Source organism: Ursus arctos, unplaced genomic scaffold (genome assembly GCF_023065955.2).
Source record: "Ursus arctos isolate Adak ecotype North America unplaced genomic scaffold, UrsArc2.0 scaffold_36, whole genome shotgun sequence".
Classification (NCBI taxonomy): Eukaryota; Metazoa; Chordata; class Mammalia; order Carnivora; family Ursidae; genus Ursus; species Ursus arctos.
In genome coordinates, this window is record NW_026623050.1 from 6903049 (window position 1) to 6930752 (window position 27704).

The 27704-nt window shown below is 46.1% G+C and overlaps 2 protein-coding genes across 4 annotated transcripts in view; one reads left to right on the plus strand and one right to left on the minus strand.

The window, feature by feature from the left end:
- Positions 1-13181, plus strand: part of RAD51 (RAD51 recombinase) — a 33061-nt gene extending 19880 nt beyond the window's left edge. For all 3 annotated transcript variants that reach the window (XM_057306223.1, XM_026480007.4, XM_057306224.1), the window contains exons 6-10: positions 716-810; positions 9057-9170; positions 9536-9665; positions 9856-9977; positions 10438-13181. In XM_057306223.1, the coding sequence (XP_057162206.1) occupies positions 716-810; positions 9057-9170; positions 9536-9665; positions 9856-9977; positions 10438-10561 (585 nt within the window). In that variant the 3' untranslated portion in view covers positions 10562-13181. The remainder of the gene's footprint in view (positions 1-715; positions 811-9056; positions 9171-9535; positions 9666-9855; positions 9978-10437) is intronic.
- RMDN3 (regulator of microtubule dynamics 3) lies at positions 11960-27683 on the minus strand. Its single transcript, XM_026480003.4, has 14 exons — positions 27611-27683; positions 27060-27422; positions 26506-26699; positions 24488-24680; positions 23912-24055; positions 18524-18809; positions 17624-17726; positions 15413-15473; positions 13924-13999; positions 13701-13778; positions 13373-13471; positions 13155-13208; positions 12953-13033; positions 11960-12654 (listed from the first exon to the last, which is right to left on the minus strand). Exons 3-14 carry the CDS (start codon positions 26690-26692, stop codon positions 12601-12603), a joined length of 1416 nt encoding a protein of 471 aa, XP_026335788.3. The 5' UTR covers positions 26693-26699; positions 27060-27422; positions 27611-27683; the 3' UTR covers positions 11960-12600.
- Positions 27684-27704: the final 21 nt, after the last annotated feature.

Below are 27704 nucleotides of genomic sequence, written 5' to 3' on the forward strand. Positions count from 1 at the left end.
GGGAACACAAGCAGGGGGAGTGGGAGAGGAAGAAGCAGGCTCATAGCGGAAGAGCCTGATGTGGGGCTCGATCCCATAACGCCGGGATCACGCCCTGAGCCGAAGGCAGACGCCCAACTGCTGTGCCACCCAGGCGCCCCTTTTCTTTTTTTTTTTTTTTAAGCTCTATTTTCCTTTTCCCCCTTTGTTTTTAACATCTGTAGGTACTATTGGAATAAACACCTTTTTTCGTCTCTCTCAGTCATACTTTAAACTTACTAAGAATGCCCCTGGGGCATTGCCAGACCCCTTTAGGAACCTGAAGAAACGAAACGAACTCTGCTTAATAAAGTGAAGTGTTAAGTGTGGTCTGGATGTGACAAAAATAATTGGGTATTGGATCAGGGTCTCTAACTTATTAAAGCTAAGGTAGTAAATGATCTTTCAAAGGTTTGTACTCTTGAGAGGATTGTTCAGTCTTGTGTTGGTATTCAGTCATAAAATTTTATCACCTGCTTTGGACTGTATTTCCAAGCAGTCCAACTCTGGCAGGGGTCTGGCTCTGCATGCCGTGGAACACCAGGAGTTTCATACCTACTACTAGTTGCATTTCTGTTAGAAGGGAATGCCTCCAACTTCTGATTGACTCTTTAAACTGTTTTTTCCCTTTGCTTTATTGGGGGTGGGTAGGGAAGTTGATTAGTTATTTCCGCACTGTTCTCTTTGTTCTGTCTAGCTTCCCATTGACCGAGGTGGAGGAGAAGGAAAGGCCATGTACATTGACACCGAGGGTACCTTTAGACCAGAACGGCTGCTAGCAGTGGCTGAGAGGTAGGTTACCAAATTAGATGAGAGAAATCTTTTTTCTTTTTTTAAATTTATTTGAGAGAGAGAGCATGCGCCGGTGGGACAGAGGAAGACGGAGAAGCAGACTCTCCACTGAGCAGGTGCTGGATGCGGGGCTCGATCCCAGGACCCTGGCCAGGATCATGACCTGAAAGGAAGGCTGACACTTAACCGAAGCCACCCAGGTGCCCCTAGATGAGAGAAATCTGGCTGCATCTGTCACTGTAGTGATTGCCAGCGTTAGTATGTCTGAAGAGTGTTTCTTCTTTTACTGGTCTATACCCCCAAAGTTTTATGTGTAGTTCAGAAGAATGACCTTCCTTAGAAAAAAAGCACTCTTCTTTAAAATCTATGAGTTATAGTCAGACTGGATAAAAAACTACATACAACTATATGCTGTTTTCTAGAGAAACACTGTAGATTCAACACATAGGTTGAAAGAAAAAGGATGGGAGGGGCGCCTGGGTGGCGCAGTCGTTGGGCCTCTGCCTTCGGCTCAGGGCGTGATCCCGGCGTTACGAGATCGAGCCCCACATCGGGCTCCTCCGCTGGGAGCCTGCTTCTTCCTCTCCCACTCCCCTGCTGTGTTTCCTCTCTCACTGGCTGTCTCTCTGTCACATAAATAAATAAAAAATCTTTAAAAAAAAAAAAAAAAAGATGGGAAAAGATATTGCATCCAACAGTAACCATAATTGGCAATATTCATGTCGGAAAGCATAGACTTTAAGACAAAAAAAAAATTACTAGAGACAAAGAGGAACATTTTATAATTAAAAATTCAGTTCATTGGGAAAATAGAACAATTATAAACATCTCCATACCTTAATAATAGGCCCCAAAATACGTGAAACAAAAACTGACATAACTGAAAGGCAAAATAAGCAATTTAACCATAATGGTTGGGGACCATATCTCACTTCAAAAACCATTTAGCTACTGTACCTAATGGTGGAAGTCTGAATGCTTTCTCCTTAAGATTGGAAACAATACAAGGATGTCCACTCTCACCATTTACATTCCATTGAAGGTGGAATATACTGAAGGTACTGAAGGTCGTAGTCAGTGCAGTCAGGTGAGAAAATGAAATAAAAGGTATCCAGATTGGAATGAAGGATGTAGGACTATCTTTATTCACTGATGAAGTGATCCTGTATGTAAAAAATCCTAAGAAATCTGGAAACACAAAACTACTAGAACTAAATTAGTTGAGCAAGGTTCTAGGATACATTGTCACTATGCAAAAATCCATTGTGTTTCCATATACAAGCAATGAACAGTTCAAAAATTAAGAAAATAATTCCGTCATTCACAGTAGCACTGAATTCCATTCACTGTCAAAATGATTAAAAATCAAAATAGGAATCAATTTAACAGAAGACTGCAAAACATTGCTGAAAGAAATTGAAGATCTACATAATTAGAGAAACAGTCCATATTCAGGAATTGGAAGATTAAAGTCATAATTTTCCCTCAAACTAATCTAGAGATTCAGCACAATCCGTACTCTAATTTCAGGAAGGATTTTGGCAGAAATCAACAAGCTGGTTGTAAAATTTATATGGAAATGTCTAGGACCCAGAATAGCCAAAACATTCTGGGGTAGCAGGGAGAACAAAATTGCAGGTCTTGGCCTTCTTAATTTTAAAACTTACTATAAAGCAACAATAATTAGGACAGTGTGGTGCTGGAATGGGACAGACATGGATCAGTGGAACAGAACTGAGAAGTGAGCTCTTTTATTTATAGTCACTTGATTTTTGACAGAGATACCAAGGCAATTAATGGTTCCTCAGTAGTTGTCTTTTCAACAAATGGTACCAATGTAGTTGGATTTCAACAAGCAAAAAGATAAATTTAGGCCTTTACACCATACATAAATTTAACAAAAATGGATAATAGTGTGGTGAATCCTCAAAAAACTAAACCTAGAATTATAGTATAATTCAACAGTGCCACTTTTGAGTATCTAAAGAACTGAAACAGGGACTCAGATACTTGTACACCGGTGTTCATGGTAGCACTAGTCACAATAGTCAAAAGGTGGAAACACCCGGCCTATTCATCACTAGATGAATGGATAAACAAATGTCATATAAACATAAAATGGAATATTAATCTTAAAAGGAAGGAAATTCTCACAGATGCTACAACATGGATGAATCTTAAAAACATGTGAAGTGAAATAAGCCATTACAAAAGGACAAAGATTGTAATGATTCCTCTTACACGAGGTACTTGAAGTAGTCCAGTTCATAAAGACAGAAAGTAGAACAGTGGTCCCCAGGGGCAGGGAGTGAGGAGAATTGTGAGTTATTATTTGAAGGCTACAGAATTTCAGTTTGGGATGATAAAAAGTTGTGGACATGGACGGTGGTGATGGTTGCACAGCATGGGAATGTACTTACTGCCACTGGACTATACATTTTTTAAAAAGGTTAAAATGGTCAATTGTATGTCATGTATATTTATTATTATTCTTTTAAAGATGATGGTCCTAAATGTAAGAATAAAACTATAAAACTTTCAGGAAAAAAGGCAGAAAATATTTGTGAGCTTGAGGTAGGCAAAGATTTCTTAGATAAAACACCAAAAAGCATCCATGAAGGAAAACATTGATAATAGTTTTCATCAAAATTTAAAAGTTCTGTGCTTCAGACAACATTATTAAAGTGAAAAGACAACCCAAAGAATGTCAGAAAATATTTGCAGATCGTATTTCTGAAGAGTCTAGTATCCAGAGTATACAAAGACCTCTTAAAATCCACCAATAAAGAGACAACCCAATTAAAAAATGAGCAAAGAATTCGTACAGCTATTTCTCCAAAGAAGATAAACGGCCAAGAAGCACATGAAAAGATATTCAACATCATTAGTCAAGGGGAACAACAAATTCACACCGCAGTGAGATACCAGCGCTAGGATGGCTGTAATAAAATAGGCAGTAACAAGTAGGGAGGATGTAGGCACACTGGAACCCTAACACATTGCTGGTAAGAATGTAAAATGGTGAAGCTACTTTGGAAAACTGTGGCAGTTAAATGTAAAATTACCATATAACCCAGCCTTTGCGCTCCAGTTATTATGTACCCAAGAGATGAGAAAACAGGTCCATATAGAAACTTGTATGTAGATGTTTATGGTATTGTCGTAATAGCCCCAAACGGGAAATAACCCAATTGTCCATCAACTGATGAATGAATAAACAAAATTTGGCTTACGCATACAGTGGAGTACTATTCAACAGTAAAATGGAATGAGGTACCCATGCATGTCATACCACAGATGAATCTGAGAAGACATACTAAATGATAGAACCTAGACACACAAGACCACGTATTCTATGATTTCACTTATATGAAATTTCCAGAAGGGGAAAGATCTATAGAATGATCAGTGGTTGCCTAGGGCAGGGAGTAGGAATAGGAAGTAACTGCAGATAGACTTGAGAGATCTTTTGGGGATGATGGAAATGTTTTAAAATTGGATTGTGAGGATGACTGTACAACTCTGCAAATTTTATTACTAAAAAGTCATTCAGGGACACCTGGGTGTCTCAGTCGGTTAAGCGTCTGTCTTCAGCTCAGGTCTGATCCTGGGGTCCTGGGATCGAGTCCTACATTGGGCTCCTTGCTCAGCAGGGAGCCTGCATCTCCCTCTGCCTGCCGCTCCCCCTGCTTGTCTGCTCACTCGTGCTCTCTCTCTGACAAATAAATAAATACGATCTTTAAAAAAAAAAACACTTTAAAAAAGTCATTCAGTTGTACACTTAAAGCAGATCAATTTGATGGCATACGGCATACCTCCATAAAGCGGGTAAAGAATGTATAATTTTCTCTGTCCCCTAATAAATCTTTCAAATAAACTCTTAAAATTGTTTTACATATTTCCCCTTGTCTAGGATAAAATGTGATAATTTGGTCCCTACCACACATTGTACAAAACCTAGTGATTAAATAAAATTTAATTGCATGTTGAGATATCAGACCCAAGTTGGAACTTGCCTTGCTAAGTTGAGGAGAATTTTCTTTTTTAGTTTTAGAATTATAACCAAATTATCTGCCCCAGTTTACTATTTGACGAATCCAAGCTATTGAATGTGTATACCATTGCAGCAAAAACACCAGTTGGAACAATAATTGCAGCCCTTTGCGTCTGCTTACAAAATCTGTCAGGAAAAAAAAATTTCCTCTCTTCCAACCTGATTTTAGGCTTCTAAAGGTGAGGATACTGGGGCGCCTGGGTGGTTCAGTCAGTTAAGAGTCTGCCTTCGGCTCAGGTCATGATCCCAGGGTCCTGGGGTTGAGCCCCACATCGGGCTCCCTGCTCAGCGGGGTGCCTGCTTCTCCTTCCCCCTCTGCGCCTGCTTGTGCTATCAAATAAAATCTTTAAAAAATAAATAAATAAAGATGAGTATACTAAACTGTATCTTCCCTCCCAAAGTTATTTTTGTTCTTGCACAGAAATCACACTTTTAATTTTTAAGTACACTCTTTTAATAGTTGAGTTTTTTTGATAAAATCATTAAAATTTTGCCCACTAACATAAATGAGTGTTCAGATAGGGTAGGTGAGATAGTAGAATGTTGGCTCTGAGGAGAGGGCTTTGTTTTCCTCACTCACTTATCCCTAAGCCCCAGAAAAGGGCAAACAGTATTAATGAATGAAATAGTATTTATTAAGTAGGGCCATGTTTATGGCTGTTTTGTCAACTACAGGAAAAATAGGTTTAAATAGAAATGTCATTAATCCATTTTATCACTTCTGCCTATCAAGAGCATTTCTTAAAATTGAATTTCTGTTTATGTATATTGTGTTTACAGTTCTGGGAAAGGTACCCGGCCTCCTTAAGCCTTAATCTAGTTTCCCTTCACAACAGAACAACCCTCGTTAGTTTTAGCTGTTGAAGAATATTGCCCCCCCCCCCATCTAGGTTATACTGTAGTTCGGGGCTTCTCAGAACACAGTCCTCAGTGCAGCTGCATTAGCTTCACCTAGGAACTTGTTCGAAGTCCAAATCATCTGACTCCACCCCAGATCTACTGAATCGGAAACTGTAGAGACTCAGGATAGGGTCCAGCAATGTTCTAACAAGCTCTCTCTGCAGATGGTAAAGAACCATGGCCATAATTGCTAGCTACAGTGTCACCGCCTTTTTTGGTGTTTTTGTTTTTTTTTTTTTTTTTAAGATTTTTAGAGCAGGGTGGGAGGGGCAGAGGGAGAAGGGAGAGAAAGAATCTGAAGCCGACTCCATGCTGAGCACGCTGAGCACGGAGCCTGACATGGGGCTCGAATCCATAACCCATGAGATCATGACCTGAGCTGAAAGAGACCAAGAGCCAGATGCTCAACCAGCTGAGCCACCCAGCGTGCCCCAGTGTCACCACCTCTTTTGAAACTTCTTTTAAATACCATGAAGGAAGAATGCCAGGACCCACCTTGAGGTGGTACAGCTCTTTTTCAAACTTAAATGTTAAGAATCACCTGAAACATTTGTTAACTCCACAAATTACCACACCTCTTCCCCCAAAATTATGATTTATTAAGTCTCGGTTAGGCCCAGGAATTTTTATTTACAGCTGTTCCAGGTTATTCTTTAAGGAAGTTCTGGAAACACTATGAGAGGTGATGCTTACTTCCAGCCAGTTTTTCCCACATTGTGGGAATTGAAAATTCCATGTGCTGCTTCAGGAATGTGAGCACAGAGATCCCTATAGTGGTTTTTGTGAACGCTGCTGACAAAGTCCAGGATAACTCTTTGTTTTCCTGGTAAACTATCCATATTCTGATAGCAAAGGATAATCTCCTTTCCTGATAGATGGTAACAATGTTTCTTGAGCAAATCTAGATTTGTGTGGTACAGTACTTCGGCCTCTTGAATCTTTTTCTTACAGCCATGATTTAAATATGGAAATTTTTATCTCCTTATCCCCAGTACCTTTGGTTAAGATTCCAAGGTAAAACTCTATCCTTATTCCGTCTCTTTATCTTCATGCCCAGATTTAATAATTCATCATCATCAACCCACTTAATGCCAAAGCTAAACTTCTACTTGTGTTGATGGTGGCAAAAATAGCAGGTACTTGAAGTGCCTAAGAAAGTACAAAGACTGTGCCTAATATGAAGAATACATTTTATGATGTGGAGAATGCACTTGGTTAGAGTGGGACCTCCTGATATTGAGGGTTAGCTTATTGCAGTGTTCTATCCAAGTGCTAGATAGAATGTTTCTATTCTTTCTGGGAGAAAAAACTGGAGGAAAGCTATTAACTAAAGCTAAATCTCAGAAGAATAGGTTTAATGTAGTGTATGCTTTTGTAAAGATCAGTGTCTCTGCATAGAATAGACTTGCTTCTGTAAAGGACTGATAGAATCACAAACATAGAAACTTAGGGTTCTCAAAGAATGCCTTGATTTTGCTTAAACAGATTTTTTTTAAACTGTAACATAAGGCAGTTGGTGGTGTACTTTTGGACTATAATGATTTTAGGTTAACATTAATATGAAAATACTACTTGGATTAAAGTGGTATGATTGTCTTTTTGTTTGGGTTGTGGATGAAAGCTTTATTCAGTATCATTTATTCAGAATTTAGGTATTAAAAAAGGTGCTAGGTAAGAGAGGCCTAGTCTTTTCCCTCAAGGAATTTGTAGTCTAGTAAAGGAGTAGTAAGGTCGCTTCTCACAAATGCCATAAAGAGGCCTAAACCAAGTTTTCTGGAAGTGCAGAAGAGGGAGCATCACATCTATTTGAGAAGTTCAGAGAAGCTTCGTAAAAATGCAGGCATTTAGTTGTGCTTCAGTAAATGGCTAAAATCAAAATTTACCTTTGAAGAAATGGGGACCCATTGGGGTGGCTGGGTGGCACATCAGTTAAGTGTAAGATTGTTGATTTGGGCTCAGTTCATGATCTCAGAGTCGTGAAACCAAGCCCCATGTGGGGCTCTGTGCTCAGCATGGAATCTGCTTGAGATTCTCTCGCCCTCTCCCTTTGCCCCTCCCCCTGCTCTCTCTAAAATAACTCAGAAAAAAAAGAATGAGAATGAAAATTGGCTTACTTGTGAATGCTCAAAGTGTTGAGCATTCATGTCTTAGGTAGCCGTTACAGAGGTGGAAAAAATAGATTTTTAAAAAATAGGAAATACTCTGCCTTTCTTTTTTTTTTTTTTTTTGAGAGAAAATGGGAGAGCACAGTGTGGAGGGGGGCTTAATTGGACACTTAACTGAGCCACCCAGGCGCCCCTTTTTTGCCTTTTTTTTTTTTTTTTTAAGATTTTATTTATTTATTTGACAGAGAGACAGCCAGCGAGAGAGGGAACACAAGCAGGGGGAGTGGGAGAGGAAGAAGCAGGCTCCCAGCAGAGGAGCCTGATGTGGGGCTCGATCCCAGAACGCCGGGATCACACCCTGAGCCGAAGGCAGACGCTTAACCGCTGTGCCACCCAGGCACCCCTTTATTTGCGTTTTTTAAATGCAAAGGAAAAAAATCATTGAGGTATAAGATGATTTAAGGTATCACTTATTTAACCGTACTGGATACATGTCATATAATCTGTCTTAACTGTAACTAGTTATTAGCAAGAAAGGAGACTAGGAGAAGTGAAATCTACTTGTTTCTCTTGAACTTCTTAAAGTTTTGGGTGCTTGTTTAGAAGGTTTTATTCCTAGGGGCACCTGGGTGGCTTATGTGGTTCAGCATCTGACTCTTCATTTCAGGTCAGATCATGATCTCAGGGTTGTGAGATTGAGCCCACGTCTGGCTCTGTGCTGGGCATGGAGCCTGCTGCAGATTCTCTCCCTCTGCCCCTCCACCCCCCCATCTCTCCCTCTCTTAAAAAAGAAAGAAAAGAAAGAGAAAAAAGGTTTTATTCCTCTATAACAACAGTTTATATGAATTTAATTGATCTTTGATTCATGATTTTTGTTTCAGTTCCAATTCTGTCATGTTGCATTGGTTTTTCCAAGGGAACATTTGGAACATGGTATTTGGAAATTTGTTTTGGCTCAGGAGTCCTCAGAGACTAAATTTGATTTATCTGGAAGTCCTATTCAGTAGATCTACTCCAAAGCAGTTGCTGTTGTTCTCTCTCTCTAGTTTGCCTGGACTTCTAATAGAAAGGGAATTAATATCTTTAGCCTTAACACTTCTTACCTAATCAGTCTCTTTGCTAGAGATTAATTTCCAGTCTGCCTGAGTTTTCTTTGCAGCCTAAAGATGTTCTCTATTTTCTTCTAGATATGGCCTCTCTGGCAGTGATGTCCTGGATAACGTAGCGTATGCTCGAGGGTTCAACACAGACCACCAGACCCAGCTCCTTTATCAAGCATCAGCCATGATGGTAGAATCTAGGTATGTCCTCAGTGGAAGACACTGAACATGGCCCAGAGCCCTTACCCTGAATCTTATATATGCTGTTGGCCAAATTGATAGTAACTTGAACTAGAAATGGGGAGATTTAAGTTTTAGTTCTTAATTTGACACTGTTGCATTGTGGTTCAGGTCAAGTCACTGTTAAGAAATGAAGCCATAATCCACTTGAACTTACTGGAAACTTTACTCGTTATATAGTGCCTCAGACATAAATGCTGTACAAATATTTTAATAAAACATTTATGTACGAGTATAACTGAATATCAGAGTTTAAGGTAGTGAGGAAGGGAGCAGAATCGGACACAGGCTTGAAGTAGACTTAATAGAGTCCTTGTTCCCTGTAGGTATGCACTGCTCATTGTAGACAGTGCCACTGCCCTCTACAGAACGGACTATTCGGGTCGAGGGGAGCTTTCAGCCAGGCAGATGCACTTGGCTAGATTTCTGCGGATGCTTCTGCGACTTGCTGATGAGGTAAGTTGTGGGATCGGGACAGAGAATGTCTTAATCTTCAGGGACCTTGCTGGGAGGCCAGAGCATTAGGGCCTGGTTTCACAGATAGGAAGAGATATATTAATCATTCATTACTTTGTGGGGAAAGGGGTGGCAGCAGTAAGGTCCTTAGAATGGCCACAAAAAATGACATTTATCCTTTCTCCATCAGTTTGGTGTGGCAGTGGTAATCACCAACCAGGTGGTAGCCCAAGTGGATGGAGCAGCCATGTTTGCTGCAGATCCTAAAAAACCTATTGGAGGAAATATCATTGCTCATGCCTCAACAACCAGGTAAAGTGAAGGGATAGGCGGCTTCGTCTTGGAATGTCATATTAACTGAAGTAGACATGAAGATATAACATTTCCATTTAAATCCAGTTAAAGCTACCGTTGTATAATTAGACACAGGAGTCCTGGCTAAACGTAACTGTCATGCTCTGATTAGTGCATATGTGTTCAGTTTATAACGGAATTAAAAGCCCTCAAATATGCCAGACTGAATATAAAGGGTATGCCTCTCCCTCATTATTAAAAAAGTAATTGTATCAGTACGGAAAATCCACTAAGGTGGGAGGGCAGGGTAGGAGTGGATTCCTCCAGGGTGGAAATGCCCCTAAGGAATACAAAAAGATTCCCCGAAGTCCTAGAAAGTATATAGGTCTGAAAAAAAAATTAGATCTACCATAAATAAGAAAAAGATTTTTAAATTAAAACTTTGGTCTGTTTTTTTGTTTTGTTTTTTTTGGGTCAGGCTATATCTGAGGAAAGGAAGAGGGGAAACCAGAATCTGCAAAATCTACGACTCTCCCTGTCTTCCTGAAGCTGAAGCTATGTTTGCCATCAATGCAGATGGAGTGGGAGATGCCAAAGACTGAAACATTGGGGTTTTTCCTGTGCTAAACCTTAAGTGCTATAGACTGTTGGAGAAGACTGCTCCCTGGGGTTCTTCATAGGCCTCTTCCTGTTGTGACTGCCAGAAAAAGGCTTCCGGAAAAACATCTATTGTATCGGCTTTTCTGATGGTGTAAACAGGAGACAGGTCAGTAGTCACAAACTGATCTGAAATGTTTATTCCGTCTGGAGTGTATTAATTTCTTTGTGAACTATTTCAGGGGAAGTAAGGAATACCTTTGACATAGTGCCTTGGGGTTGCCTCAGGACTAACAGCGATCTACTGGACAATCTTTAGTTCTCTTGCAGACATAAGCTGGGGAGACTGGATTCTTCTCTGTTTGAACAATGTTGGAATGCCTGTGTGGCAAAGAAAGTGGGTCTTCTCACAGGTTCTTTTCTTTCTGCCAGTAAAACTGTGTCAGTCAGAAGCAGGTTAAGTTAGTTTGCCTGAAATATGTAAGAATTTGTGTTTAGTTAAGGGCTACAGAGCAGGCCTACTGGACCACCAGCCCTTCACCATCTACTTGCTTGGTTTTTTAATTGCTAAGAGTAACTCAAGATAATTCTGGAATCTTAAGCATTCAGGGGCTCTTTAAGCAGATTTAGTGTGGAGCTGCGAATAGTTATTTGTGCTGTTGATATATATTCAGATGATGGAGATTATCCTTCAGTCTAAGAGAGATTATTACAGATGAATATGCCATGACTTTCCAGTGGCCTTTGTGAGTCTTACATCATAGAGTCCTGATACTTGTCTGGATTATTCTACTTTAGGAGTTTGAGATCCTCTTCCTCTTCTTCAGATTTATACTCAGGATGGCTTTTAACCAGCTCTTTGAATTTCAAAGGGTCTGTCAGCTAGTACTGGGAGGAGAGGCATAGAAAATCTGTTGCCTGTGTTGATCCTACTATATATAGGGAGATAGGAAGACGTAATCAATCAATTTAATGCGGCTTTGTTTAAAGAATGGAGTACCTCTCCACTCTTGTGCTTCATTTTTCTACCACATAACAAACCTGGGATGACAGTAAGCTGGAGTGACAGATTCTAGAATGGAAGCTTGGTTCTTGTATAAAAGCATTTCAATCCTTCAGTCCTATAAACTTATCTCAATTATTCTTGTAGGTGGGATTTATCAGGTGAGATTAGGCTTTGTGCTGTTGGCCCTAAGAGTAAACTAGCTGGAACAGGCCTTGTTAGGCAGAGAGCTTAGTTTAGCCTGTTTTACATGTAACTAAAATTTCCACTGAAAATAACTTTAACCCAAGAGCTTAAATTATTTGGTGCTATTTTTCTATTTGTCTGCAGTAGTTTCAATAGTAGGAAACAATTATGGAAGTGTCAAGCAAGAAAGAAGCTGATGGCAAACATAGGGGAATATAGTCAAATTTGGTTTATTTCAGGTTTGTACCAAAATATATTCCCTCAGCATCATTGTTTCACAGTCCCATAAGCCTTATGCACTAGTGTCCTTCCACAAGCTGCCGGGACTCTGGAAGTGAAGTGGTCCAGCTCCTCGGCCCAGGAATACAGTTAGTTAGAATTCACATGATAGGTGAGAAGACGGCAGTATCCATGGGACGATATCCACGGGCTGCGCTGACCGTTCCTTTTACCCTGCTAGATAGATAGGGTATGGCCTTAGAACTATACAGTTTGGTGTTTAATATTAATCAGTAGAAAAGATCAGAGTGCAGGTTCTGTGTTTTGTTCCTGTGGCTCTTTGAAGTTCATCCACGGCACCAGCACACGGAAGACAGCCCCCAGTGCTCTATTACTCTTGAGTCTTTAAGAATTCACTTAAGACAACTACAGAAATCTAGGCCTTAGTATTTCCCCAATTTCAGATAAAGTAAGGGATTAGAATAAATTAACTGGTGGGTAACAGGAAAGAAATTGGGGAATGGTTATGGATACCAGTCAGACCCAGGAGTCAGGACCGTCACTTAAGCAGTCTTAGATTCCTGATGATCTAAGCAGGGTAGTCTTCCTCAGGTCATGAAGGCCATTGAAATGTGATTATTCTCTTAAAATTACTTCTAATTCTTCCAAGTCCTTCTGGAAAGCTGAATCCTAGGGAGATAAGAAAGACTAGGACTTAAAAATCTAAGCCAACATTTCCCAAACCAGTGATAACCTTCCTTTCTGAGCTCTGTTATCACAGTCTTTAACCTACTTTCCCAGGATAGCCTGCAGCCTATGCTATCTGCCTCCTCCCCCCTCGGTGAGATATATAAAGGAGCCCACATGCAAAAGTGTAAACTCTTTTGTAGGGAAATAAAACCTCAAGGGAAGATTTTCTTACCTGAAAAGGTCACATGATTCAATAATGGAACCCAGTATTTATTAGAAAAGCTCTTCAAAGTATTACCTCACTGGTGACATCTGGCAGCTCCAGGGCTAACTTCATCCATTGTCTAGCTTCAGAGTTTTTTCCTAGTTCTCTGTAGCACTGAGAAGAGACAACAGTGAAAACCTGGAGAAACACCACCAGGAGACTGAACTTTCAGGACTTCCCATTATATATCAACATACATAGTTCCATCTACATTGAAAAACGCAGGTGAGTTTACCTTGGAAATATATACCCTCCCTGCTTTGGAAAATCCTGGCTGTAGTTCTTCAACCTAGAAGAGGGAAGAAGGCGTTTCAGAAAGGTGATTACCAAAATCAAGTCGGGCTGAAGTTTATTGAATAGAGCTTTCCAGTCCTGGTCTAGGGAACTTTCCCCACAGAACAAGCAAGCATAAGATTGCGGCCTGCCAGAACTCCCTCCCGTCCTTCCCAATACCTTTAGGAAGCTTTGGAGGGCATCCTGCACAGTGGCACTGAGAGGGCTTTCAAACAAAGCTGTAGCAGTTTTTTTTTCTAGCCAGCTCAGGTGAGAGACCTGCCACCAAAAGATCAAAGTGTGAATAAAAAGGTGGTTTGTTTTGTTTTGTTGAGAGAAAGCTGGGGAGGGAGGGGGGCAGAGGGAGAGAATCTCAAGCAGATTCCCTGCTGAGCTTGGAGCCTGACACGGGCTCAGTCTCACGACCCTGAGATCATGACCTGAGCAGAAACCAAGAGTTAGGAGTTCAACCAACGGAGCCACCCAGGCGCCCCGGAATTCAGCTTACCTGGTAGCACCACCTGCCAAGGAGAAAGTGAGCCATAGGGTTTTCTGGCTGGAGAGCAATGGCTTTGTCCACGTGCTCCTGAGGGGGAAAATGTAAATATAAATTGACACCAGCGTTGCTAAAGAAGCTGTAGAGACTAGAAACCTCCTTTGCGAGGAGCAAGGGAAGAGCAGGGAATCTGGACTAGAGCAGCACAAGGGAAGGGAGAGAAGCCTTTCCTCACCTTGAAGCTAAAGCCACTCTGGATGCGCCTCTGGATGCTCTCATGCTCGGCCAGCTGCCCACAAAGCACCGCATACCTAAGGGGGAGGCCGCGGCAAGCTCAGCGACGAGGAACCGGCTTCCCGTCCACTGCCCCCTTCCCCCTCAAGTAGAGCTGAAAATAGCATTTCTGTATGTACGAAATTCCTCTTTTCACAGATCTGTGCTCCCAATTCTCCAAAGTATGCTACGTACAAAAAACGTAGGGCCCACCACAGTAAACTTCTCATACTAATTAACATTTAGGCAGTGTCTCAGTCCAGGTCTCCACAAATTTCCCCTATAATGAGTATAGCCTTTGGGGGGGGTCATAAAAACTTAAAAAGCAGATTTCTAATAATCAGCATCAAACTGTAAGGGACCTAAGTATACTGGTTCTTATCTCCTGAGCACACACTAAAAGGTCTCATTAGCTTTAGAAGCATACAGGCATGTCCTTGCGATGGGATACTCTAGGAAATTCTAATGTTAATTTGGGAACAGAAGCAGAGGAAGAAAGGCTTCAGATTTCAGTCCTCTCCACATCCTCCCTCCCAAGGGAACAAAGCCAGCCAGCTTCCCATCTTCTGTCTTCAAAAACAAAGGTCTCACTACCCCATCCCCCAGCATTGTTTCTGGAAGCACAGCTGACATTAAATGAGTGTCCAGAGACCCAAGTTGCTTTTCATATATTCAACAAATATCTGGGAGGGCATTTGTATCTGACACTTGCAGAGGCTCATTTCCGTATTTCCTGCAAGCAGCCACTCCCCAAGAAAAAAGTATGAGACCAGTTTCCATCCTTGGAGTCCAGGAGCCCCAAGGAAATCCACAGGGAAGTGGCAATGAGCTGGCCTCTGAGAAGAGCTCTTGCAGACACAATCTTAGGACAGAAATACGGAAAGCAAAGGGGAAGTGAGAAGGGAATTTTCACTAAAACTGAGGTGCTGGAACCAGGCCCTAGGACACAAGTTGGCCTTGACCCATGGAAGCTGGCAGAACTTTGCCTCACATGAGACAACAAAAGCAGGGCTGATGTTTTTGTAAGCTAATAAACTAAACTTCCTGGGGGTGAGCTCACGTTCACTTTAACTCATGCAAGCCAAGCGAAGAAGGCAACGTCTACCACCAGCCGGGGACTGCAGTTAGAGGAAAGAAGAGCTTGTGCAGAACATGGGAGCTACACATTGTGCCAGCCTCCCCGAGGAGCCAAGAACCCACATTTTGTAGCAGGGATGACTCTTAAAAAGCTACGCATTTCTCTAAGCCCCGACAACAACAACAACAAATCTTCGAATTTCCCCTTGCCTCACTCCCAGGGCACCTTCCACAGAAAACTCCCCTGCGTCCCTGGCCTAGCCATGTGGTAATAAAGGCCAGAGCTCCCTCTCCTGTTTCCTCTGGCAGAGAAATGGCTCTCTGCCAGTATAACTCATGCTAGCTCTTCCTGGGACCCTGCAGGGTGTTCTTACCACTGGTGACATTCAGCATTCTCATCCCCCTTCTCCAGGGCAGCCTCCGCTTCTTCTTTTCCTGTAGGGACAAAGGTGAGCCAGCGTTGACAAGGGCTCCCATGCTTACTTCCCCATGAGGGGCTGTAGCAAGAATGACTGCTCTACCTCTTCCCAACCCCTAACCAACCTGGACTTGTCTGGAATAATTTTGAATCTGAGAACGAAAAGCAGATGGCTTCTCAGGGATAACTTCTGCTTCACCTTGTTGTTTTCCCTATTTCTGTCATCAGCTGCCCAACCACCTTCTTTCTGCAGCACCCAGCTGATGGGTTCAAAGTCGTGTGTGTGTGTGTGTGTGTGTTAGAGTGTGTGTGAGCAGTGGGGGTTGGGAGAGAGACTCTCAAGCAGACTCTGTTCTGACTGCAGAGCCCCAGGCGGAGCTTGACCTCCCAACCCTGAGATCAGGACTTGAGCTGAAACCAAGAGTCCACACTTAACTGACTGAGCCACCCAGGTGCCCCTCAAAGCATTTTAAATATAAAACAACCCAATGGCAATCAAACCGTCACCAACAGACCTTACCCTAGAGCATTGTGGGCATGCTTCAGGGTGTCCATGAATCCCTCTGAAGTTGTATAAAATTTTAGGTACATGTATGTTTTATTGAGGAGAGGGCCTATCAAATTGATCACATTCTCAAAAGGCTCTATAATCTAAAAACATTAATCACGGCTCTAGGCCAAAACTCCTCACCAGAGCCAAATGTCTGACCAGAAATGATGTTCGTTTAGTTTTCTAGGCACCAAGACTGATAAATCAAGGCCTAAACACATAAAGCTCTTGACAAGGATCTCCCAGGTTGTCAAGCAGCCAGGAGCCCTCTAGCTGAGGAACGTCATGCCTTAAGCTCTGCAGATCAGACCAGAGCACTGACAATGGCTGCTCCAACCATCACGCTATCTCCACCTTTGGATTTCATGCTGGTCACTGGTACTAACAAGAGATGATCAATGGGGGTGCCTGGGTGGCTCAGTCGGTTAAGCCTCTGACTCTTGATTTTGGCTCAGGTCATGGTCTCAGGGTGAAATCAAGCTCCACGCTCGGACTCCACACTCGGCTTGGAGTCTGCTCATCCTTCTCCCTCTCTCCTCCCCCGCCCCCACCCAACCCCTGCTCATGCTAAAATACATAAAATCTTTAAAAAAAAGAGAGAGAGAGAGAGATGATCAACGATCAAAAGAAAGGTTCTTGCTGGTACCAGGAGTCCAAATATCAGCCCAAAAGCTGATCATAATCCTTACCTGAAATTTAGGAGGGAACGTAGAAACTTTTGAAAAGAAAGAAGCAAGCAGTAATTAAGCACCTTCTGTTAAAACTTGGAGATTTTTCTGATGAGCTGTATCAATAAATATTTAACTCAACTGACGTGTTCTATTTTGACAATTCTACAAATGCTGGAAACAATGACCTTGAGGTATTGTCAGATTCTATATTAGCAAAGAGATTCAGTGTTTCTAAGTGAGGAAGTAGACATATTTACTTTGGATAGTTAACGTGAGGTACCTAACTAAACCACAAGACTGAGCAGCTCACGGACAGTGCCCGACTTACAGTGTGCGGCTAGGCAGGACCCATCTTCCCCACAAAACCAGTCATTTTTCAAAGTCCCAGGATTCTCAGTGACACGACAGATAGGGACAAGCCCTGAGCTTGGCATAATTCATATGCACCCTACTTGCCAGGATACGGACTTTGGCAACAGAGTTAAGTGAATCCCAAGGACTCCTAAACTAGCGTATTCTTCCAGACGGCTGCTCACAGGCGCTCACCAAACACACTCTACTGATATTCTTAGACAACACCTGCCCCACAGACTCCGTAACTCAAACCAGATTCCTAAGCAGCAGCAAAAACCCCTCTTCAGATTAAGCGAGCAGGCTTTGCCCTCTGCTGCAGCTGGGGAACGAGAGCAAAGAATTATGCTAGTATGACACAACTACCCCTACAAACATTTGCACCCGGATCAATCACCACGTGCAGGGAAGCAGAGACTGCTATCCCAAAAAGGAAGCAGAAGTCCCTGGGAACCAGAGTTTGTCCCTAGTGAGTAACCGAGCCACAACTGCCCTGACAGCCTGTATCTTGGGGATTCCCCTGAGCCCCACACAGACGGGCCAGCTCCACCCCCAGGATCAGTCACCTTCCCAGCAGGAATCTGTCAGCACTTACCATTTAGGGCATAGGACTTCTTCTCGCTCACCTCTTCGGTGAGTTCACACATGTCACTATAGGCCCGGGCCAGGCGCCAGAGAAAGTCCTGCCGGCTTCCATACTGCAGACCGAACAGAGGGATAGATGAGGCCCCTCTTCTTCAGCTGCAGAGAACTGGGGCTCTGGCTTCGTCCCAAGCCCTAGGTTGGAGTGTCCAAGCTAGTGTGTTACACGCTGACATCAGGCCAGCCTTACGCACAGCGCTCCACCCCCACACGACCTCCCGCCTGCACTTGGCTAACTGATGATCCGTCCGCTCTAGCCGGTAGATCGCACCGGCCTCCGAGCGAGGGCATGCTGCCCTGACACTGTGAGGGGAAAGGTCAACTGCAAGATGAAATGAGGCACAAGAAGGCTTGCTGACACAAGGAAAAATGTGAGAATGCCCAAGAAAAGGAAACATTCTAACTCTGGGGCATTTATACCTGGGTGAGCATAAATTCTGGCAGTGAACCAGAGGAGAAGGGAACTGTGGTTGAGTGACTTACACACCTGTCACTTGTGATGGAAACTTCAAGTAGGGCAGGCACCTTGGGCTCTGCCTCAAGGGAAATAAAAGAGGAAAAAAAAATATTCCGGTTCTTTCCATACTTCTCTCCACTGTAAGAGGTAGAGCTCTTTTGCAACGGCTCTGCAGCAGGCAGAGGACCGTGGGGAGGAAGCTCTGGGGCAGGCGGTACACCCAGGCCCCGAGGGGCAGTGCGGGGCCTACTTGGAATCGGACGTGCAACCCTGGGGGATCCATGCAGAAGCAGCCATCTCACCCTCATTCCCCTTCCTATGTCACGTAGGCTTGCGAACGACCATGCCCAGGGGGCTGGGGGGCTAGTAAGGGCAGACGGGCCACCGGAGCCTCACCGCCAGCTTGTTGTTGAGCAGCAGCTGGAAGCCCTCCCGCTTGTCCTGCTCGCTGCCCTGGTGCAGCTCGTCCGCCTGCTGCAGGAGGGGCAGCACGTCCTCCGGGCCAGGGGAGCCTCCAGCATCCAGGGCTCTGGCCGCCGGGCCTGAAGCCACGTCCACCTCCAGGTCCAGAGAATCCTCCCGCCCCATCTTCACGGTCTCACAGCTCACTTCGTCTTCCCCGTCATCGCTTTCCCTGTCAGAGTCCCGCTCGTAGTCAGACTCGGCATTGGCTGTGGTGTAACTGTGGCGGAGAAAGAGAAGTGAAGGGTCAAGGGAGATTATTTAGCCTCAGAGCTCTAAGGTCAGTCTCCCACCCACGACGTGGGGCTCTTCATGGCGCCGCTGTCCAGAGCACCAAGTAAAAACCACTTCTACCGCTTAAGGGCAGAAATCAGTGCTTGAGAGAAAGCTTCCTATGGGAACCAGGGGCTGGGAAAATGATCCTGGAGGGAAAGTGACCAGCTGGGGGCACCGGCAGTCGGGGGCCAATGAGAACCCCCTGCCAAGCTACCAAGTTGGCCAGATAATCAGAAAAGGAAAAAGGCTAGAAAGAAGCAGCCTAGAAAGGAATGTACCAGAATGTTGCTAGACCTCATGGTAGAAGAATCAAAGGAAATTTTCTACTTGTTAACATTACATATGATTGCTTTAGTGAGCATATATTCTTTTAAGTAAAAAAGAAGGAATACTTAAGATAAAAACCATAATGTGGGTGGAGCTGATCTCCTGAGCTAGATGGCTCACCAGGCTAAGGGTCTGTCAGTCATTCTTGCCTAATCAGCCAAAAGCACCGCCAGAAACAAGGCTGGGTGTCAGCCTCTGAGGCCATGGACAGCCCAAATATCTACATTTTCTCTCTCAATTCAAGGTATACCTCTGTCCTAAGTCAGCAGCCAAACCTAAACCACAATAGGAGTAGCCCTGGGAAACCTTAGGAACTTGCTGGGGGTGGGGAAAGGCCACTCTGCAGCTGGAATCAGGAGAGGAGGCAGCTGCAGACAGAAGCACCTGGGAAGGGATCTCTGGGGCCACCACAAGCCAGGTAGGCGTCTCCTTGGAACCCCTACCTTGATGCACTCACTGAAGAGAAGGCCACGTTTCTCGTGGATCTCGGCCTTCACCAGTGGATGATGAGGGTGTTCCCCCTAACTGCCAACTGAATCAGACAAAAATTGAGCAGAGGACAATGTCAGACTTCCAGAGGCTAGAAGCAGACACCAGAGAAACCTCCAGACTCGAGTGAAGGAAAAGCAGGTTCTGTCAGAGCCAGAAGGTTCTGAGGCACAGCGAAGATCTTAGGGTCATTTAGGGATATGCCTTCCTCCACCCTGGAATCAAAGACAGGGACAGGACACCTACAGCTGGCGCAAGACAGACCTGAAGGAGAGACGAGCGAGGCACCCACAAAGGAGGGCAGGACGAGACAGCGTCAAGTCCGGCTGCGAGTGCTAGGCCAGAGAGCAGACACAACAAGGAGGCGGGCTGCATCCAGAACGTACCAAGTGAGCAACCAGACTGAGCACCCAGTCTGTGCTGCCGCTTCACAGAGGAGCTTCCAGAACCATCTAGCAAAGAGCCCCAGGAACAGCTACTACAGGAACCTGTAGGGTACTGATTAGCTTCACCTTGCTTTTAAAGATGTTATCCGAGTTCTTTCCCCCGTAGCAACGTGCCGTAGGAACGTTAGGAATTAAGGGGACAAGGAAAAGTGGCATAGGATTTACAACCAACCCGGGTGCTGATGGACAAGACCACACAGAGGCAGCCTAGACAGACTCCCAACCAATTCTGAAGCCTGGGACAGTAACCTGCCCAAGTGAGAAAATCAAATCAGCGTCTACTGAGCCCAGCCAGACCCAAAGGCAAGACGGGTAAATGGGTTCTCCAGGGTAAGGAGCTAGAGTGTCGTATCGCCTATTGCTAGAAAAAAAGGGGGACCCTATTGCCTGCTGAACTCCCTCCAATGAGGAGTTCAAACCAGGAGTCTCTCAGGGAGGGACCCCTGCTCTTATCCCTTCTCGTGGAGCAGAGTCTCTCCAAGGAGCTGACCACGACGAATGTCCAGCAATGCCAGGGAGCTCACACGGCTGAGGAAAAGCAGTGGTCAGGAGGGACTTTGCTGCCACCACAGAGTAAGAGCTGGTGGAGCCTGTGAGGCAGGGAGACCCCAGTGAGGCTGCACAGTGAGGAGGCCCCGCGTCAGCGAGCTCTGCCCTGCGAATCCGCACGCCGCTGCTCAGACCGAGCACAGACATCAGCCCCATGAGCTTCCAGGGCTTCCACAGCTACACGGGCTGCTTCTCTATCTTCACGCCGGGCTCTCACACCTGTCAGACCACCAATCCAGCCCCTGGAGAAATCCACCAGAGCAAGGGGGGTCCCCTTTGTTTAACATGCCCTGCAACTTTTGACATCTGCCAGGGACTGGCAGGGACCTCCGAAAAGGCTCTCTGGAGCCGTGCCCTTGGGTGGGACACATTGTTCCCACATATGGTAGAGAACCCATGGCTCCTTCGGAGCAAGGAGGCCCGAGCCACTCGACTCTACCCCTTGAGGAGAGCCCACAAGTCCATGATCAAGGACTCAGTTACACACATATCCCCTTCTGATAATTTTCTTTCTTTTGACTCCTCCTAAGCCCCATTAGAGGAGCTGAGCTGAAGCATTCAAAGACAACCAGGCATGGGAGACGCTCAGTGGTGGGGAAGATAAGACCAACCCAAACGAGGCGATAAATGCCCAAGAAGGAGTGGCAATGAGGTTGCAGGCCATCCTGCTTGCTGTGGGAGCTGGTGTTTGAGGGCAGGCTGGGTTTTGACCAGGAGAGAAGTAAAGCTATGTTTAGTACAATGTTCAGGGAACAACCTTGTGAACCCACGGGGTGACTGCCTCTGCCCTATTCAGTCAGTCCCCTGGGAGCTCAAAGTTGCTATTTTATTTGGAAGAAGAAGGGAATACAGGTTTCAGTGGAGTAGGCTATCAAATATTCTTAGCCTTTCATCCCTCAAAGAAGCGCTCCTCCTCTGGTCCCACGTGTTCAAAGCCATTCCAGAGTTTGTGGTCTCCTCCCAAAACTCCCCCTTGACCTATATGGCACTGACCATGACAAAAAGAATTATTCACCACGGCCACTGCCCCAGATGGCAGCCAGCTCAACCAGAGTCTCGTGCCACATACCACCATCAGCCTCTGCACGCCACAGGATCAGTCACGGGCTGAGCCTGCTCGTAAGTAAGAAGGCCACCCTTCCTCTCATCCCAACACCCTTATGGCCTCAGAGCCCCAGTGAGCACCCCAAGCAGTGAAGCACTCATAAGCTTCCCCCACTAAATCCTCTGGCTCTCCTTGCTCCCAGAAGTTTGTACAACTTCTTTCTTTTTTAAGATTTATTTACTTGAGAGGGAGAAAGAGAAAGAGCGAGCCCATGGGCACCAGCAAGAGGGGGAGGCGCAAAGGAAGAGGAACAGGATCTCAAGCCGACTCCCCCACTGAGCACGGAGCCCAGCCCGGGCTCAATCCCACCACCCTGAGATCACGACTAGAGCCAAAATCAAGAATCGGTTCAACTAACCGAGCCACCCACGCACTCCTTGTACAACGTCTTAAAATCCTCATTAAAGGCCTTGAGTTCTACATCTTGATCTTGGGCAGAGCTGTGACCTCTCCTTCTGTTCTACCTTCTTACAAATGTTAAGTTTCCCACCCTAGTGACGTGCCTCAGTGGGTCGCAGAGAGATGCTCCTTAAGTCTCAGGATCCACTAGCAATTACCTTGTCCTTCTTTCTGTTCACTCCAGATAGGTCAAATACGAATTCCATTTTTGCCCCCTCCCCTAACACAGCCTTCTAGAAACAGAAGTATTAGGTAATTGAAAAGGGCCACGTCCATTAGCCCTTGACAATACAGATAACGGGTGGGATAACCCTGACAACAGTAGTCACAAATGGAGACCTAAAGCTCTTACCAACACTTGCTTGTTGCAAGGGGTGCCCGAGCAATCAGCGACCAAATCCAGGACAGATGCCCAATGGCAGTAATATGGAAAAAGAGAGTAATAATATTCTTAATTTTCTTAGAAAACCAAATGAGGCGAAGCCGGAGAATATACTGTCCCAAACAAGAAAATGAGGCTGAAATTTTGTCAGACGTCCTCCCCGGGCAGTGAGCTGTGGCAGCTCTTGGTTCACGGGAAGAGCTCCCGGGGACTGCAGGGGACACGTCTTCCTGCGAAGGCCTTTCCACGCCCCGCAGCCAAGCCAAGCCTTAGATCACGGACCCGCACACCGCGCACGAGCGCAGCTGAGCCTGCGCCTACTAGCTGCGTGACTCTGGGCAAGGCGTCACCCCTCGCTCAGCGTCTCCGTCTGGGAAAAGGCAGAAGCGTGGCGCCCGCTTCATAGCACCGCTGGGAGGATCGGGTGAGGAGATGGCTCTAAAGTGCTTGGCATGGTGTCTGCCAGAGGGAAAGAAACAGTAGGTAACATCACAAGGTGCTGCCGCCGAAGGAGGACATCGCGGCAAAGATCACCTGAATGGCCGTGTGCGTGTTTATGGCCGAATCAGTCCTTCTGTCCCGACAGAAGGCTGGGCTGTTCTCTGGGCCAGTCTTTTCCTTACGGAGAAACAAAGGTCAGCCTCGACACCTCACGGGAGCTAGCAGCGGACGAGGGCAGAAGCTGCCCACGACGGCACCACAACAAAGATGTTCATTCCAACTCCATCCTCGAGACCAAGGTTCAAAATGGCGCTCGTGACTTAAAAAGCCCTTAGCCTGCCCACGTTTGGAGGCCGTCCACCAGACTCCTGCCTGCTGACCCGTATCACAGTAAGGCCTGTGGTCAGACCTGCTGGGCCACCAAGTACTCGGGACAGTCGGCTCCCACCTGTAAAGATGGCAACGGAGCGAGAGCAAGCCTCCCGTGTGGGAAGAAAGGAGCTCCCAGGAGAGGGGAGCACAGTGAGAGCTTGGAGGGCTCTGGAAACCTGGCTCAGCCACTGAGTGAGGGAAAACAATGGTTACAAAGTCCTTGTGATAGCACAGGCAAATGCTCAATTAATGTTACAGGAGAAATGAAAGTAAAGATGATGGCAACCCTGGCAAACACCAACCCCGAGGAAAGTGACAGGTGCGAGCATAAGCCGTGTTGGCATCTCATCTGCCTGGGTGACGTCAGGTGGATGGTTTTTCTTGTTTCACCTATTCCTGATTTTATTCATTCATACCCTTACCTTGTTCCCAAGATTGCTGACAGCAGCTCAGTGTGAATTTTCCATAGAGAAACTGCACTCTCACAAAATGTAACCTGCCTGAAGCCACAACTGCCTCCAGGAGAAAGGACTCACCCGCCTTCGCTCTCGGCATCTGTGAACGTGGCTCCTGAGGTGGCTGTGAAGTAGACGGAGCTGGACCCAGTAGAGTCACTCCTCTCCCGGGCAAATGGGAACCTTCGCCGCCGAGCCACTCTCTGGCTCTCTTCCATGTGGGATCTGAAAGGCAGGTCCCTTTAGAGAGGGCACCATTAGGCCCCAGCCGGCCCATCTTTCCCCTCCCCATGAGGGAACCTCTTACTACTGCTGCTCATTAGAGGGCCAAAGACAGAGGAAATCCTGGGTTTCTACCCTTAGGAGAACAAGAAGGGCAGCTCCCTGGACCCAGCTGCCCCGGCAGAGCAGCTGAGTGGGCACAAAGCATGTCAGCTGCTACAACAGACCAGGAGGGCCCAACAGCAGCAAGGAACTTCTGGAAGGCAAGGTACCAAGCATATAGCTTCCTGGCCAATGACGTGAGAAGCTATAAGACCGGCCTCTGCCTTAGAGACGGCAGCAAAGGCCAGGACTCAGCTCAGCTGAGAAAGCTACAGGGGCTGGGAGAAGCCGAGGGGCAGGGGGCACGGCGGGACCGAAGGCTGCATCACTCACCGGACCTCGCCGACGATCTGCCCCGCAAGCCCCTGCAGGCTGCTCCTCAGCTCCTCTACCTCGCGCCGCAGGGCCACCAGACTGGTCAGCACGAAGTCCAGGCGCTCCAGCACGTCCTCCTGCCCCGCTCGCGGAAGGCTGGGCAACACCGCGGCATCTCCAGCCTCACCGGGGACCGCCCGAAAAGGCCTCACTGAAGGAAGGACAGCACGCAGTGATGCTCAGGGGGCGCAGTGAGGAAAAGGTCTTGGACCTGGAGTTTAAGAACACTTGCTTCTCACTGGAGCTCAATTTACCAAAACCCTTGAGGCTCAGACAGTATATGTTCGCAGCTAAGTCCTGGTAACAAGTCTTCGAGTAACTTCAAAGAAAAAAAAATCAAGATCCCAATCTCTAAACAAGAGCCCTCTGTTTCAAGAACCTTTCACACCAGGGCCTTTAGCAATACCGCACCCCACGGCAGGTAATGTAAAATGCTTGCAAGAACGCAGTACCTAGAAGGCAGGACACCTGCCCTGTGAAAGGAAAACAAAACCCTTTACCTGTCCATCTAGGTCCCAGATACTAGGCAGTCAAGACTAACCACACAGCAAAACTAAAATTGAGCTCAAATTCTGAGCTTTCACTTTGCAAAGAAGAGCAAAAGAAACTCTCTGAGATCCTCTCAAGGACTCCATTTAGTATCATTAGAGAAGGACAAAGAGAAAGGGGCAGTTACTAAGAGACAAGCCCATCCACACCCCATGGGAAGAACACCATTCTCGGGCCCTCATTTGAGCTCTGGGTAAATTCCAACAATAAATGCTAATAAACCGGTAGCTACCCAAGGCCGCTGGACTAGAAAATGTAAAAACAGTAAAGAAACCAGGAAGGCAGGACCCACAGTCCAGGCAAGCATAAATGTGTTAAAGGAAATCTATTAAGAGTCTAGGCTGGAGTACAGTACACACCCAATATTATTCAAGAATGTAGAGCGAGAATGATCTCTGGGGGCGCCTGGCTGGCTCAGTTGGTAGAGCATGCGACTCTTGATCTCGGGGTCGAGAGTTCCAGCCCCATGTTGGGTGTAGAGATTACTTAAATAAAACTTTAAAAAAGAAAGACCTCTGGGAACACGGCCACTTTCTCCAAACATCTACTGCTAAGAAATTACAAATAAGCCACAAGGAAAAGAAAGACAAGCACACTTGCAATACTAGGCTACCAGCAGGTTATAAGATGCTGACAAACAGTTGCAATCTAAATTGATAACTCTTTGAAGACTCTTCTAAAACTAACTTTCAGTCCATCCAGCATTCGGTTATCAGAGAAACACTCATTGCCAATTAACATGGGGTGACATGATCGCAATGCTTCTCTATTACACACACCTGAGGAGAGTGCTTTGCACCAACCCTAGATGCTTTGCTCAAATAACTTAAGGTCAAAGTTTTGCAAAACAAAAGCACTACGCACTTCACCTGTGGCTGGCTTCCAGCAACATTCAGCTTCAATTGCAGAACACGCACAGCCACAGGTGACCAGGCCCAATCCTACCACTTAATTGCTCTGTGACACCCTGGGTAAAGTTACATAATCTTTTTGAATCTCAATTAAAAAAAAAAAAACTTGGATAGTTTCCAAGTTCCCTTCAAATTCTCATACATAATTTAATACATAAACCTCAAGGCTTAATTCCCCTAAGATTAGTTTTCCCTTTTGCCTTATTTTGGACTCTTTCTCTACTTATTAAACCCCTCGCCCCAACACTAAGCAAGTGCCTTTAAAATGTACGTAGCACTACTGTAGCCTGAACTAAGAGTGAAAGCTAAACAGCCTTTTCACAATACGCTTTCCTGGGATTACAAGAAAAAGTACAGAAGAGGAAGGCTGCTTTCCTTTTCCATAAGCTTTACAGAAAAGTGAAACTCTCAGACACCCCCCTCCGTTGTCCTGTTCCACGGGCTCTGCTAAAGGCAGCCCGGACCCTGGGCCCATCCGTCAGCCACTGACTGTGCCCTCAGGTGACCGGCTTGTACCTTGACGACCCGGCTCTGAGGTCTGCGTGTAGTCCAGAGAGTTAGGTAGGCTCTGGCTGTGGCCATGGCGCTGGGTCCGTTTCCACCGCTGGCTGTAAAGGGCACATAGGAATCCAACGCCCGCGGCGGTGCCCAGCAACAGTCCCAACCCGGCTTGGGCGCCGCCCAAGACCCCCAGTCTAGACATGCTGCACCTGTAGCCCGCGTGAACCACCGGGAGCAGGCGGGCGGGGCAGGGAAAGAGAGATTCGTGAGCGTGGTCCTCCCCCCCCCCGAAGCTCCCGACTACCCTCACCCCAATCCGGATCCTAAGGTTTCCGCCAGACCCCTGTGCCTGACTACCGTACCTCTCACCCACCTCGGGCGCAGCCTCCCCTCCAACACACCCGCAGCCCTGATCTCAGAGTCAGGTTTCTGGGCCTTCAACTCCCTCCCCCAGGCCCACGACACTGCAGACAACGAACCCGCCGCCCCGGCTGCAAACTCCAGGCCACCACCACCACCACCCCCCCCCCTTGGAAGTCGCCCTGGCCCGGCAGCAAATCAACTCTGACCCTTAACCGGCCGCTCACAACCAAGGAGGCAGCAGCCACGGCCGCCGCCTCACGCTGTCAATGACCGTGACGTCATCAAGCCGCGCCGCCAGCCCTGCGCGCCGTTAGGAAGGCGGGGTGAGATGACCGCTCGAGGCCCCGTTTCCGCCCACGCTTTTTCCAGGGGGCGGCGCCCGCGGGAGCGGGAAGGAGGGACCCAGGAGAGAGAAGGGAGGAGGGGAAGAGGAGAGCTGGGAGACTTCTGGGTCCGATGTTCCAGCAGTACCCCTGTCTGGCCAGATGAGGTTCCATTTCCCTCCAGTCACACCAGTTTTCTGCTGTTTCCGAATGTCTTTCTCGCTTTGCGTCTACTGTGGCTTCTGCCTAGAAAAGCCCGTTGTCGTTCTGGAAAACACCACCCTCTCCCCACCTTTCCTTGGCACTCTGTCAGAACTAAGACTTTAATTTCGGTTTGATTTGCTCATGCATTTTTACTCGAACCATTTACTGAGCATAAGACAGTAGCACCTTTGGCAGTTCAAATTAGACCAGAGAAATTGTTGGTTACTTACAAGAGGTCCTTGAGTCACCAGGGCCAGCTTCTGCCGAATGATACTTAAAAACTCTCAGAACAGATGCAAATGGCAGCACTAAAAAAATCATAAA

Bases quoted from the DNA above. Each gene is read 5' to 3' on its own strand.
- RMDN3 (XM_026480003.4), bottom strand. From the start codon at position 26,692: ATGTCTAGACTGGGGGTCTTGGGCGGCGCCCAAGCCGGGTTGGGACTG. The intron at 14,000-15,412 runs GTAAGAACACCC...CCTCCCCCTTAG, and splicing joins AATGCTGAATGTCACCAGTG to GTATGCGGTGCTTTGTGGGC. The intron at 13,209-13,372 runs GTATTGGGAAGG...TCCCTCTTCTAG, and splicing joins CCCTCCAAAGCTTCCTAAAG to GTTGAAGAACTACAGCCAGG.